Source organism: Struthio camelus, chromosome Z, assembly GCF_040807025.1.
Source record: "Struthio camelus isolate bStrCam1 chromosome Z, bStrCam1.hap1, whole genome shotgun sequence".
NCBI lineage: Eukaryota > Metazoa > Chordata > Aves > Struthioniformes > Struthionidae > Struthio > Struthio camelus.
The window spans coordinates 13,143,297-13,158,515 of NC_090982.1; the positions used below are offsets into that span (position 1 = coordinate 13,143,297).

Genomic DNA, 15,219 nt, shown 5'->3' on the forward strand with positions numbered 1-15,219 from the left:
TGAGTAAGTCTCAAACAAAAGCCGTTTCCTATGCCTCGGAAAGAAACCTTGGTACTAAATTAATGGATCTCCTCTTTCCTTCTAGCCAAAAAGCGCTGACGCTCCTATTCATACTGGAGTATGAATTTTTGTGGAGCTTGTCCCCTGGGTCTTCTAAACCAGAGAGACCTGATTTTCAAACTGCAGATAGCAGCGAGGCCTGCACAGCTACAGGAAGATGATACACAGGGCAGTCTAAACAAGGGACGACAATATCAGATCAGCTTTCTTCATTACTGTTAAGAAATGCTACGCCATTTCAGATAATCTGGGATAAAGTGCTTGACCTTTGTGTGATAAGTGAAAGGGACACTTACAAGGTGTAACACTGTCAGAAGGAGTGATCCTAAAAATGGCCCTGATGAGCGGATCTGGCTTAAGGGTTCCCATACAAAGCCAGCCTCCAGGACTGAAATGGATCTTTTCAGTACAAAAGTGCAGTACAAAACATTCCTAAAAAACACCTCAAAGTCATACAGTCATCAGACTTGCAGACAATCATTAGGCGCCAATTAGGGGCCAACTGTCATATGGCACCTCACTGAAGTCCAAATAACTAGAGAGGCCCCGTGCCTGCCTATAATACATTTCAGGTTTTAATGCTTCTCTGTGAACACGCACAGAAACAGGGTCAAAGAGAATCATTCCGAGAGGAATGCAGAGCTGCCTGTCCCATGACAAGTTGGTTGACGCTTACAGGAAGAAGAAACAAGACTGTCTTGCCCTTATTTCTGCAATCATTTATTTTACCTAGTCTAAGTCAAAAGAGAAGCTTCAGCTCACTCACCTCCTCCAGGGTGGTTTCAGAAATGCCATAGCTGGAAATGCCAAGATCTGAGAGGCGGTCATCAATTTCATGGAACAGCTCCACAAAAGCTCCCTCTTTAGCAGCTTTGTATGGCAAGACATAGGTTAACTCATGCCCAATGTCCTCCACCAGTCTGGCCTCAGAAACATGCTTTGTAATCAGATTTGAGATTGCAGAAACGTCTAGAAGAATCAAAGAAAAAAACGACGCTCACCTTTTTACTCTGGGCGTCACACAGAGAAAAGAGCTCAGGGTCTGAAAAATTTTGGTGGAAGGAAAGGAGGGAAAATGGGACAGCTCTGGAAATGAGCACATCTCCATGGAAAAACTGATTTCTTTTCCACACCTAGGACAAGCTTGGACCCGAACCTGGCTATTCTTTTTGTTTGCAGAACTTGGTAGAACTTTTAAATGCTACTGGTAGCCCTGTAAATCATGATTGAAAGTTCACCAGCAGACTTTACATCTTGCCAATAGGTTTAGCAAGCACATCTTCTTTGAGAACTGTTAAATTTCAGGTCAACATGTACACAAAATAGCTCACTAAGAGAAACATCTTTGTGTATTTAAAATACTGGCTCTATGAACTTCGCAATCTGCCCAAGATTGTAGCTACGCAGGGGCACAACAAGGTTCGCGCCATTGCCCAAGGTCAAAGAACAAGAAATAATAGCACTGGGACTGAATCTCGCACGTTCTTTTTCCAGGCCTCACCTACTGTCAAGGTGTCACTTTCATGGTCACTGCCAAGGCCAGCATCAGAGCTGCTCTGGGAGACGCTATCATCCTGGCCAGAGAAAAGAAAACAATCATTGTTTTTGCTGTTTAATTAAAAAGGGGGCCAACCCAGATGCTACACTGCCTTTGTAACTCCAATCAGATAGTGCAGCATGCTGGATACTCCACAGAGGACTTAGAACGTAAGGGTGACATACCATTGCAAAGGGTTTAAACACAAGTAAGAGGTCACGGTAATAGAAATACATTTTACAAAAGGATGCATCTACTCTATTCTTTATCTTTCCAAGCAACCTTGGAAGCAATGGCATTAAGAGAAACTACAATGGAAGTGTTCTTCCCATGGAACAGTTTAACTAGATGGGATCTGAGGTAGTATGTATTAAAGCAAATCACTGTTTTTAAAGAATAAGTGATTTCTCTTCAGCACATTCTACCCTAAAAAATATTAGCTGCTGCTTCCCATCAGCCTAAGATTTCAAGTGAGTAGGATGGACATGAGCAGAAGTGGATAGCTGTACCTTTTTCAAATAAGACACAGTGCTGCTGCTGTTTCGGCAGGAGCTCAGAGAAGAATCCACGTCCTTCTTGACCAGGGTCAAATAATAGCCTGTTCCCAGCTGGTTCTTCAGGAATAGGGAAGAGCCAACACAGCACAGCTTGCCATGAGAAATGATGGCGATTCGGTCCCCCAAAATGTCTGCTTCATCCATGTGGTGTGTGGAGAGAATGATTGTTCGTCCTGCAATCAGGTAAAGGAAGACATTGCCAGTAAGTCAACTGCATCCATGTCTCCAAGCTAGGAAAGGCCACAGTCATCTGGCTCTTGCCGTAAAGTTGGGTAGAAGATTTATCCCACAACTCCAGGCTCCTTTGAATGAGGTTAGCAGTACGGAAAAGGCCCACAGAGATGTCACTATTGGATTCCCGCCAGCCTCCAATGGCCCTCCTCATGCTTAGTTGAAGCAAGCTGATCTCCTGTCTGCAAGCATGTCTGCACAGAGCAAGAGGGACTCTGCAGCACACTGAGGGAGAATTTCTGCTCTTAGCTACTCTCACAGTCCAGTGAGGAACCTGGCTTATTCATGAGCACTCTGACACGAACGGGGTGAGAAAGGAGGGCGGGTGAGCGAGGGATCAGAACACACATGTCCCTCATGATCTTTGTTCCTACCTTCAACACAAGCAACGACAGATTTGCAAATACGCACTGCTATCTTGGGAACACACCGGTTCCGCAAACAGTCATAAATCACAGATTGATTTCCTTTTGCTTTTGGTACCACGTTCACTGGGAATAAGCCAGAAGAACACTTACCTTGCCGATACTTGAGCAGCAATTCCCATATCCCTCTGCGAGAATAAGGGTCCACTCCAGCTGTGGGTTCATCCAGAATGACAACCTTGGAGCCACCAACAAAGGCTAAGGCGACCGAGAGCTTCCTCTGCATGCCACCTGACAGGCACAACAAGAGAGAGGTGTTGAGGCCTACAGAGCAGCATCTGTTGTAGCAAGGTGAAAATTGAGCTTTCCCAGAGAAAGCAGAATTGCACACTGAGAAGATCAAGTGCTGCTGCTGCTTCAGGCCCAGCAGGGTCTCATCACCTGCAGGGCAGGGTTGTTAGTTGGATAGTTTTCCCCCAGTGGAAGCCACTTCTTCTCCTACTGCAATAAACCATGCCATGCAAACCCTTCCACAAACAGATCACACTGCATCTTAAAACCAGCAGTAACAAGTCCCCTGCTCAGGGACCTAAACATTTCTGAGGATCTGGGGCACAGGTATCTACAGCCAGAACTGCAGGATTACGTCCCGAAGACATTCTCCTCCAGTGGAAGTGTAGCAGAGGCAGTAGTGACGAGATAACGTCAGGGCTTTCAATACCGAAGCCAGCCTCTGTCAAGCCCTCCTGAGAGGGCTTTCTCTGGGGCCCAGGGAGCAGTTGAGAAATGTAAAAGCAGTTGAACCTACCAGAGAGTTTGCTAGTTCTAGCTTTGAGTTTGTGAGGTAAACCAACATCCATTGCCATCTGCTCCATTTCCTCTTTCACCTTCTTTTCCTGCAGCCCTTTGAGACGAGCATAGAACCAGATGTGCTCTTCCACGGTCAGCCTAGGGAACAAGGGCAGACTCAGAGCACAGCTGAGATAATCACACTGGGATTCATCCCTTGCATTAAGGCAGGTATGTTTGTTTGCCTGGGGAAACATCCTCTAAGTTTGAGGTTTCAGGAAATAACTAAGGATCAGGTGTGCTCAGCTTGAGCCTGCTTTCAGTGCGGCTGTTCAGCATCAGTATAAACGTTGCTCCTTCAAAGGTTCTTGACAAGGTTCCCAAAACGTCCCAGATTACTAGGCAGGCAAAAACATTTGACCTAGCTAAGTTGAGCGGAGCGTATTTCTTAAAGAGAGGAGAAGGATGAAAAGTGTAGGATCTAGGTGATAATTCACAGGCACGTCTGACCCCACTTATGAACAGAATGTCCCTGCATCATATCTGACATCTCCCTGCTGCCTCACACCATATACACAGATAAAAATAGCACCATCCTAATCGCAAGCACACTAGTGTCTCCTAAAGAACCCAAATGTGCGTTGGATACCTCCAGCCCCGCCATCTCATGGATGCTACTCACAAGTCAAAAAGCACGTTGTGTTGTGGACAGACACCCAGATTCTGCCTGATGGTGCTGAGCTCAGAGCGGATATCTTTGCCCAGGATGAAGGCTGTACCCGAGGTTGGAGGAAACAAGCCAGTCAAGATGGACCTGAATGACAAAGATAACCAATAAACAGCTTCCACCCCTAGGAGGTGGTTGTTATACACACCAGCATGAATGAATGACAAGTGGGTGGAAGCCCTGAGGAATTCCCATGTCAGGAAACCAGCCTGAAAAACATCTCACTAACGGATAAACTCCAGCTCCAACGGCTTTAACGCTGTGATCAAAGCACACCCGCATGACTCCACTCAAAGGAAATATCTTTTCCTCTCCTTAAAAGCTTCCCATGCTTTCAGTCCCTCTTCATTTCCTTATGCTGATAAAGGCGAATCACAAATGGGATTACTGAAAAACGATACCAGCAGATGCATTCAGGCACAACCTCAATCTGAACCTGAGGTACCTCCAGTTCAGAGCATTTCAGTCCCTGTAACAGTGTATCTTTTGAGACAGCTGCATAGGTAGAGAAAATCAGCAGAAATCCACCGATATCCACAGAGCACCCTAGTTTACACTAGCTCTGCCCACTGCATCTAGATGGCTACATGTACCATATTGATGAGGACGGTATGAGTGAGAGCCACTTCCCCCACCATCTTAAGGTACTGTGTTGCTCTTACATAGTAGTGGTTTTCCCCGCTCCATTATGTCCCAGAAAGGAAGTGATTTGCCCTTCATAGAAGTTCAGCGTGAGACCATCTACAGCGACTTTCTTGCCATCACGATAAACCTTGACCAGATTCTGGATGGAAACCCCAAGGCTCAGATGCATGGGCTCTTCCTCCTTGCACACTGGAAGCAAAATAGAACAAACAGGAGTGGGAGATGATGGGTTTGCCGGTGGCATTTAACTGTGCCGCAATTGTAACACATTTCCCCAGTCCGCTGAGATCCGTGGAGTAATGAGCTGTATGAAAAACTTCCCACTTTTCTTCCTCTGGGACAGGAACCTCCCATAGACACTGCCCTTAAGCTCTCTTCACTTCACTGGCCTCATCTGGACATTTGCACTGCATTAGAATCAGATCTCAGATGCCACCAAGGTCAGCAAAGGACTTCTGAACTCCACGAGGCTGGAGTACCCACCTACCCTCCATTCCTGCCCTCATGTGGACGAGGTGCCCCCAGGTTTATCTGGTTACACCCACCAGGTCAGCGTGTCCCAAGTGTGCACGGACCAATTTCACCTTGGCCATGCTGGCCCTGCTCACTCTTGGACTCTGCTTTCAAACAGAGAGACCCCAACGCTTCACAGAGCAAAAAGGCTCTTTGTGTCCAGCACTTACCTTCTGAAGGGCCCTTCTGGTCAGGATGAGGATGTTGCCTATCCTGCGGTTCCTCGCCAAACCAATAGGACTTTGTGAAAGGAAAGTACCAGGGTCTGGGAATCCCATACTGACCTAAACAGGGAAGAGCATTATATGAGCTCAGTTACAGCAGTCCCTTTTCTCAGGTCAGGTTTTAGGAAAAGCAGGGAAATAGTCCACCCCCAGAAGGCATCCAGGTTAGGCAAGACTAAGGAGATCTGCCTCAATGAAAACACTACCAGCATTTCATATAAGTGCAAACTGTTCTCAAACTTCACTTTAGGGTTAGGGAACCTGTGCTAGCGGGGGTGTAAAGCACCAACGTGTCTCAACTCCTCTTCTTCAGCCCTGCCTGAAGAAGTAGCAGTTCAGAGAAGAGACCAGCTGAAATAGAGCAAAGCATCTGTGCTAGCCCAGCCACTGCTAACAAGGGGCAACAGTCACAGCAATTAGCTGCAGCAGCCTCACAGTGTTGCTGGTCTGGGACTTTCTTACGTGACCTTTCTGCAGCTCTGTCTAAAAACGGGCCTAATATAGCATCCTGGGAAATCAGCAGGAATAGAGAATCTGTGTCAAAATATGAAAGCATGGTCCTCCCCAGAAGCAAACCTCACCTGGGAAGACAGACTCAATGTACCAAGTCATGACGCCATATAGGAAGGTATCAAACAACATCATGACAGCAGATGTGGTGATGCTAAAGCCATCTTCTTCCAATGGGTTCTTGAAGAAGTTGTCCCACTGAACACCAACTCCCTGTTCCTCAAACAGTGCAAAGTACTCACAACCGAAGCCAAAGGCTACTGGAGACAGCAGGCTCTGCAAATGGGAAGCACGAACACGCATTAAGTTTTTCAGGTACTTAACTACCATCTACTCCGGGCTAGGACATCGCACAGAGCCTCACAGGAAAAGTCAAAGGTCCCAGCAGTGTGACCAGGTTTACAGAGAAGGAGTGGCCGAGTAAGTTTTAGTTCTATGTTTTGCAAGCAGGGAGAGCCTGAAGTCTCTGCTGGACTAACTAACACTCAGAATTCAGTCTGTTTCCCTATTCCTTCTCTTGCTCCTTGGATTTTTATATGAAGGAAGACATCCTCAAGAGCCACCCTCTTCAGATAGTTAAGAAATACTGTGGAGAGGAAAGAAGCCAGGTTGTTCCTTCCGAAAAAAGGATGGCAAATTGTGCTGCATCAGAAACCAAGAAGCATAACTACTATAATAAACTTCAGAAGGGCAACATACAACTTCAGCACTCTGTCTCTGATATCCCATCACCGACTGCAGCCTCTGCTGGTCTCTGCTGACCACACCAAAACCTTCTTCTCACAGTGCCCTGCATCTCTAGTGGTTCAGCATCATCACAGTACACAGAGATCTAAGGAGCTTAACGTGGCTCAGCTACTTTTGCTGAAGCCAGCAAAACCCTCCCTACCGCTCTGAGTAGGTTCTACCAGCTTCCTCACCAAGCTCAGCCTTGGTAGGCTCCTATACAGGAAAATCATCTTCCTGTTGCCCCCTCACATGCCACTATTGGACTAGAGAGCTGCTGGGTGCCATAGTGGTAGAGGACCAGCGCCCACGATAGCCTCCTCAAGACTCACCGCAAAGATCTTGAGGGAGAAGCTGATGTAGTCCTGCCAGGCAACACACAGCACGTAGGGCAGGTACAGCGTGAAGTAGACAATGCCCCCACAGGCAGCTGCCAGGTTGGCCCTGGAGAACACCGTGCTGATGAGGAAGCACTGGAGTATGGTCACAACGGCAAAGATGGAGAGGAAAACGAACACCACGCTCGGGTCACTGTAAGGCAGCAGATTCCCCATCTGTCAAGAGAACAAGATGCACATCAGGCTTTGAAAGGACTCTCCGATACAGGCAGTTTGCAGAGCTGCAGCTCAGGGGGGGCTGGGGTTGCTACAATTTGCACACTACAGCAGCCTTCTCAGAAGCGGGGCAGTTAACAAAGGCATATTTTGAAGACCATTGAGAGAATCTGTTATAGCACCTCCTGTCATTTTCAACAACTCAGCCCTGGTCCCAGAAACCTGCTCCCAAAGGGCTGCTAGCCAATCCACACCCACTACCTCTTCCACAGTGTGTCAGTACAGACCTGTGGCTAGCGGGCAGCAGGACAGTAAAGTTCTAGATGCTGTTGATGCCAAGGGCAAGAGAGCAAAGGAGAGAGACCACCCCGGTGACCTCACCTTGAGGATCAGAACCAGCAGGCCGGCACTCATCAGGAGAGGGATAAGGCTGCTAATGAACCAGCTTAGCCACAGGATGCCATTGTCTAGGCCCATGATCCTCATTGTCTCTTTCAGTCGGGCTTCCTTCTCGTACACGATACCCTTGATAATCACAGCCACCGAGTAGATCCAGGCCAGAGTCATGAAGAGGGGCATGGAGCGGCTCATGACGCGCAGAAATCTGATAGTGGAAAGGGGCCAGGAGAGCAGGGAGTGAGAAATATCAGTGCAGCCACAGATACAACACAAGGTCTAGCAGGTCACAGAGATGGCTAAGGCTTCGCTGTATAAAGGAGCCCTTGTGCAAAGCATGACATAGGATCAGTGCCTCACCACGAGGTGACACTGGTGGGTCTAGGGCACACCATCAGCCCCGAGCAGGAGCTGGCACTGTAATTCCAACTCAGTGAAACAGCAGGTGGAAAGAGCTGCCTTGCCTTGGGACTGCTCTCAGCTCTCCTCTTTCCACTCTGTCTCTGCTTTTTCCCCAGCGTGAGCCAGGTCTGGGAACCTCTCAGGGACACGCTGCTGTTGTTATCCTTCCACCCTGTACCTAAGTCTTGCACAGAGCTTTCTGGGAAAGGCTCCAGAAGTGATTGCATATCCCTAAATCCTCAGTGCTATGTGTGGAAGCACTGATTTGAGGGATTAGGGAGGCTAAGGAGATCTGCTCCCACACTGATTATAGGGACATGCTATGCCACCTCTGAGGAGCAACAGAAGCCCATGCCTCCAAAGCTGCCACGATCCAGGGAGCTTTCAAAAAACCTGCACACGTACATGTCATCCACGTAACACGGATAGGGCATCTGCTGCACGTAAACCCCTGTCGTCTTCTCTGTGCCTGTCTGCACTCTGATGATGGCCTGTTCCAACACATCCTGCAGGTAGGCAAAGCCTCCCCAGACATAGCGCATGTCCTCAAAGGGGTCAGCCCGGGGACCGGGATCCCAGTACCTGAGTCGAGAGAATAAGATTTTTCAATTAGAAATCTTTAGCCAGCTCAGCCCCCATGAGAGACTGCTCCTACAGCCACCAGTCAGGACTCACCCATCCTTGATCTTGTTGGTCCTTTCCACATTGTCAATGTCCATGCGTATCTTGTATTTGACATGATGAGGGAGCTCTATGCTGTTAGGAGCTACTTCAGTGAAGACGATGCCAGCCCAGAACCTCCTTTCATCCAGCAGCTCCAAGGACTTATTTATAAGCCTGACTTCTGTTGCCACAGGCTCCAGTTTGTCCAGGTTGACACACTAAACAGGGAGAGATTGCGAAGCCCAGAGAGTTCTGGTGACACTCCAGACAGGCTGCGTGTTTATGGGATCAGATTACCGAACTCAAACGTGCTTTGTTTAAGCTTGGGAGGGAAGAAAAAGGAGAACCCTGCAATCTAATGCCACACCTAAGAAAAGGCTGCAATGCTGGATTATTTTGCAAGGATTCATGGTAGCCCAACATGCTGCTAGAGTCGTCAGTCTCTCCTGTTTGATGGTCACCTGTTTGATGGTTAAACAGGTAGCACTGAGAAAGACGCCAGCAAAGGTGTTTTCCAGACAAGAAATTAGGTACCGTTATAATGGTGCCTATAGGATCCCATCCAAGCATCAATTTCCAGAAATGGAGACTTATTTTCTCCGTTACCACTATACAGGGTCTTAATCAAAGCACTTAAAAATCTGTGGAGAGACTCCCGAGCGCTTTGGAGCAGGCCCCTGACAGGCTGAGACCTGTGCCTGTTTGCATTCATCTGCTGAGGTGACTGAATAACAGCTAGAACAAATTCCATTATTTGCTATGTCCTCCTCAACTTAAAGCAGCCGCCAGCTTCAGCAGCAGTCGCCAGCTGAAATGCCATACAGAAATGTAAGCTACTGAGGTGAGTAGCTGCTTTCAACCACCCGTTAACAACTGGTGTGAAATCACATGCAATGGCCACAGTGAGAGCTTCAAGAACAAGGCCTAAAGTTAGGTTCCCCACATCTATATTTAGACACCTAAATAAATGGTATGTTCTAAAATGCTCCGCACTCAGCTGCACTAAAGCCTGGTCATTTACTGAGCAGAGAATGAGGAACATAAACCTTCTCTTACTTGGAGCCACCCCACTGCACGTGGGGAATCCAAGCTGCTGTCCCACCCCAGCTCCTCGCCCACGCTAGCATGGCCTCACCTCCATGAAGCGAGAGATGGTCTGAATAGCCCGGTCTGTCTCATTGAAGGCATCCACCCAGGTGTACGCTGAGCCATTTGCCATCTCAAACTCCTCTGGGTGCTTTGACAGGAAGCGGGCAATGTCTTCCACAGTCCAGTTTGAAGCAGGCAACCGTAGGTCCCAGAGATCTTTGCCTTTCAGCAGTGTCTGCAGGTATTTTTCCAGAGGGGAGACAGTTCTGTTGAGAATTCATGTTGGACCTCCCCCCTCATCATGAAAAATTAGCATTATCAGGAGAAAATGCCGTATTCAAAAGGTGCAGAAACATTAAAGCAGGGCTCCCCTCAGAAGCCACAACCAGCTGCCCACAAGGCAACTGCAGGATGCCCCATTTCAGGTGAGACTGAGCGGGTGCTCTCTGTAACGCTCACCTCCAGCACTGGCCATGCACTGGCACCAAGGGCCAGCCAGGTCCCAAAGTGAGTTGAGGGTCACAGGCCAGATCTTGGCCTAGGAATCAGGACATCTCACTTCTGCCACCAGCTACTGATGGCTGAGCAGATCACTTTGTCTCCCTGCACTGCTGTCTCCTGCACCACCAGCCTCTTCCATCCGCTTGGGTTTACTGTCCCAAAGGACAGGTCCTCTGACATATTGAGAACAGTGTGCTGGGGTCCTGACAGCTCCTGGCGCCTCGCTTTACTGGCCCCTTACACACGATGTTCCTCTCTCCTCCAGCTGCTCTGCAGCCGGGCTTGCTGCCTTCGCGTCCTGCCACCTCTTTCCCAAGCAGAGGGCAGCAGAGAGCCACGCACAGTCCTGAGCCCTGGGAAAACACAGCAAGCGAGTCCCAGCCCCAGTGCTGCAGCTGGTGGCAGCCGTGCGCCCAGGGCTCCTCGACAGGCAGAGAGCTGCAGAAGGGAGCAACGCCGTCCTTTCCCCAATCCACAGACAGACCTTGCACCTGCACACGGACATACGGACAGACCTTCTGCCCGCAAAGCACAAAAGGGAGGAAGAAATATGTTCAGCTGGTTAGTGGTTGCTGAGCTCTAGCGAGCTCTTCAAAAAAAACCTCTGCTCCCAGCTGAGATGGAGAGGGGCTCAGGCACAGCTGGAGGTTGAATTCCCAAGGTGCTAAACAGCAACAGCAATACCAAGGGCAAGGTGGCTTTCTGATATCTGTTTCTACTGTAACATTCAAATACAGCCGTGGCGAGTCATGATGCCTCGCCTTTCTGTGCTCCCATCTGAGAGCGCGCTTTTTTCATCTGCTTTAACTGCTAACTTCCTAATGAAGGCCCGTCTCCCCACTACGCGTGCGTGCAACACCCTGCACAACGCAGCTGCGGTCCAGGTAGCATCACTTGGCAGTAAAGTAGACTCCAGGCCTGCAGGGCAGACGACATAAGGTTTACAGGGAGGAAGGGAGCATTAGTCGTAAAGGATACTGCTCAACCAAAGGAGGAGAGAGAAGAGAGCCAGCAGGAGAGAGGAAATGACAGAAATTCTAACCAATAAAAACAGGAAATAGAATCGTTGCTAGAACAAAGAATGAAACACTGGACAGAGGTGAGGATCTTCCCCCTGCGCAGCTGAAAGCACAGGGTCACAAGGTTACAAAAATAATATCACAAACCGAGAAAACAGACCAGAACAGGCCAAACTGACAAAGGAGAGCACATGAAAGGGAAATCAGGATGAAAGGGGATCGGTTGCACTGCGTTCTCTTCACGTTTGGTCCCACAAGGTCAGCTCATCCCACCCTGCCTTGGGGGAAAGGCACCATGCTGGCAGGGAAGGTGGTCGTCACATTCAGCAGAGGCATTAAAGGAAAGTAGCCCAGAGGGACACTTCTCATCCTCCTTGAAGTCAGCAGGTAGCATCAACATCAAGGTGGAAATGCCAGAGATGAGCGAGGAAAGCATTTTCATCTCCTTCAGCAGGAAGCAGCGTGCCAAATAGATGTGCCAGAAAGCTGGGAGATGATAACCTAGGACCTGACAGCATGGCGGCCTCAGTGTCTTGCCAACAGCAAAGGACTGACCTCCCCCAGACAGTAGCCCCAAGCAGGCAGCTGCATGTTTAAGCTTGCTCGTACATAAGCGCTCCATTTCTACGTGGAGTGGGATGCAGCCTGGGAGCTCCCCAGGCATCCGCAATGAAGTACTCCTGTTGGTGTGGGCTGCAGCAGGTGACAAAGGGACTTGTGCTACTGCACCAACACACAGAAAGCGCCTGGACCACCGAGAAGATTCAAAAGTACCTATCAGAGCCAGCAGGGTTAACAACAAGCATAAAATGCAAGCCGAGGAAAGCCTGGGGCTCGTTTAAAAGTGCAGTAACAATTACTTTTCAGAGGACATAACGACTGAAAAGCAATATCCAAACCTTGACTTTCTGCCAGAGCTCTCTGCCACTAATGGCTCAATTTACAGTTGCTGGGCCTGATTCTCATCTCCCTGATGCCTGCATCTGCACAAAATAACTTTCATCAAGCCAACACAGACACAAGAGTGACAATAAAGGTGCCTCTGTCCTCTGTAGCATGCTGTGTTCATGAGGAAGTGCAGCACGACAAGTCACAGACTATTCTGTGTGTTCCCCCATTACACTGGGGGAAAAGAGGGAGTGAACCTCAAGGCTTAACAAATCTGGGGAGATCTCCTCTGCAGGAGATCAACAGCTGCATTACGACATTCACCCAGCTGCCTTGTACAGACGACAGTAAAAGCTACTCTGCACTGCTGCCCTGACTCTCGGTGTTGCTATTCCAGTTTTACGTCACTGTGATTCCAAAAAAAGAAAACCAAACCACCAGTACACAGGGGCAGAGACCCACCCATTAGAGTTACACCTGGGGGAAGGAACAGCAAACTAAGCTACTTAGGGCACATAATGCCCTAGTAACACACAGGTCTAACATCTGGCTCCAGGGAACCAGTGCTCCAGGGAACCTACCGGCTGGCAGGAAGCATGCCTGATCAGAACAAGTCTCCCCTGCACCTTCTTCATGGTCTAGCATGCACAGCACGTTATGAAGTGATCAGCCACAGGGTGACGTGCGCTCTCTTCCCTCTGCGAGCACCCAGGTATTACTAACGTTAAGTGTACCGTGCAATTCCAAATGAGTTTTTTACAGCTTGTGCCCAATTATTGCCGGGTGTCTAGGTTCAGCTCTAGCATGACAGGCATTCGATTCCTGCTGTACTCAATGGGACCTGAGGGCACCTGGCACCTTCCAGGATCTGGTCTGGGCATTTGATGGCTGACTTTGCAGCCATCACAAAAGCAGCTGCTCGAGAGAGCAGGGCACGGCATAGGCAGCTGAACATGTCACCAACCCCACTGCCCCCTGGTTTACAAAAACGCTCCAAGCCTTTTATGCTGCATCAGGGCAGCAGTGTGGAAGAAACAGCCCATCTCCCTGCTGAGGCAGACGAAAAACAGCAGGTAAACATGCTCCTGCTCGCGGCAGGACGTTACATGACTGAAGGAATGCCCAGTGTCATGCAAAAAGGTAGGGTCAGAAATGCTCTCAGAAAAGGGGTCACATCCATACTCTTTATCTACCCAGCTCAGCAGTGAAGTATGGCCAAAAACAAATATTTTGTCACTCTTTGCAGAAGGAGACGGTGATGGCAAGGACAGCACACTGACCCGAATCAGATCCATTTCCTGGCTACTTTCCATGAACGTCCAAATCTTCGGGCTTATCTCCTCCCACATCCCCCCGAGGTCACGAAACACACCCAGCTCCTGGAACGTCCTGTTCACCTGTTGGCAGAGGGGAGAGGAAGGTCATCCCGAAAGTTGGCACAGAGCTGCCACAGGCTGAGCGGGTCTATTGACCTGTAAACTGAAGTAATGAGGGTTGCTTGTATTCAAACAGCAACTCAGCTTCTGCAAGGAAGGGAGCAGGGGAAATAATGGGCGTATGGAAGCTAAAATACGGCGGGGAGCGGAGGCCTGTGGCTGACCAGGGCCTGCTCAGAGCATGGCCTTTCATGGCTACTTGTTAAGAGCTGGGTGGAAAATGAGCCTGGCTTGGCAAGGAAGGGGTCATAGTGGCAGCCCTTCCCCACGTGCTAGAAGACTCTCCTGAGGGAGCTGGGGGGACTAGAGAGCACATTAAGTGAACCACAGTCGGAAATGATTAAGGATCAGCTGACCAACCTGCAGTGGAGGAGAGGAAGGACACCTGAAGGCTTACTAAGGTCCTTCCCAGTTCCACATCAGAGGTGCCAAGAGTGCAGGTAATCAAAAAATCACCCACCAGGAAATCTCCAAGTGAGATCTAGAAAAGGAGTTCAGCCTTGCCTTCTCTTCTTCACCAACAAGTGTATATGAGGCGGGAGAATAGGGAGGCTCTGTGCTTTTTAGCAGTCCTTTCTAGGCTTACATTTGGGCCCAACTCAACGCAGAGCAGCCGGGCGGTACAGTCAGAGCGCGTACCACGGAGCGGTACACCTCAAGCTCTACATAAAGCAGGGAGGGCTAGCGTTACCTCAGACATGACCTTCCGTATAGCTGGTGTGTCCGGAGTGTACAAGACCTTCCCAATCAGCAAAGGTTTCAAAGCCCTCCAAATGATTCGGGAGAGCGGGCTGGATTCCAGGTTCTTCATCAGCTCATTGCAGTAGGGTGCTGAAGAGGGAAGGGTAAGGGTGAGCAGCTGAACAGCCCCACAACAACTGCTGACGGCAAATTCCCCACTTGTGCATGCTTTAAGGGCAGACACAGCTGAAAGCACAGTGCTTATTACAAAGAAAAAGCCCTCCATTGCGAAGCTCCACAAGGAGCCCTTTCAAAACTTACCTCATGTCAGCAGTCTGCCCAGCAAGCCAGGAGCAGCTGCCCAGCCTCTACCATTAAGAGCTACTGCTAGCTCGGCACAGCTCGCACAACCCAGTGCATGGCACAAGCAAAACCTGCACTGACCAGGCCAGATTTCCAAAGGCTGCAGGCCACTGGGCTCCCTTTCCTCTTGAAGGAGGACCACAGCACAGCCTGCAGCAGACTCTACAGAAGGCGCGTGGGAACTCCTTGCATGCTGATGTCCCTGCTGACCTCAAAGGCGCACGCAGGAGGCAGCCTTCAGCTGTTCAGACAGCATGCATACACCCTCCTGAAATAGCACAAGGTATGCTGCCGCTCAGGACCACTTGCTTGCATCAAGGAAAGTTTGGGAGGCAGTAGAGAT

General features: G+C 49.4%; 1 protein-coding gene across 5 annotated transcripts in view; it reads right to left on the minus strand.

Annotated features, from left to right (window-relative positions):
• ABCA1 (ATP binding cassette subfamily A member 1) overlaps positions 1–15,219 on the minus strand; it is a 99,482-nt gene that overhangs the window by 20,097 nt on the left and 64,166 nt on the right. For all 5 annotated transcript variants that reach the window (XM_068926689.1, XM_068926684.1, XM_068926688.1 and 2 more), the window contains exons 10-25: positions 14,524–14,663; positions 13,677–13,793; positions 10,035–10,223; positions 8,912–9,117; positions 8,642–8,818; positions 7,820–8,042; positions 7,217–7,438; positions 6,230–6,434; positions 5,595–5,708; positions 4,929–5,100; positions 4,222–4,353; positions 3,559–3,698; positions 2,904–3,041; positions 2,107–2,327; positions 1,562–1,634; positions 827–1,029 (exon numbers count right to left, since the gene is read on the minus strand). In XM_068926689.1, the coding sequence (XP_068782790.1) occupies positions 827–1,029; positions 1,562–1,634; positions 2,107–2,327; positions 2,904–3,041; positions 3,559–3,698; positions 4,222–4,353; positions 4,929–5,100; positions 5,595–5,708; positions 6,230–6,434; positions 7,217–7,438; positions 7,820–8,042; positions 8,642–8,818; positions 8,912–9,117; positions 10,035–10,223; positions 13,677–13,793; positions 14,524–14,663 (2,672 nt within the window). The remainder of the gene's footprint in view (positions 1–826; positions 1,030–1,561; positions 1,635–2,106; positions 2,328–2,903; positions 3,042–3,558; positions 3,699–4,221; positions 4,354–4,928; positions 5,101–5,594; positions 5,709–6,229; positions 6,435–7,216; positions 7,439–7,819; positions 8,043–8,641; positions 8,819–8,911; positions 9,118–10,034; positions 10,224–13,676; positions 13,794–14,523; positions 14,664–15,219) is intronic.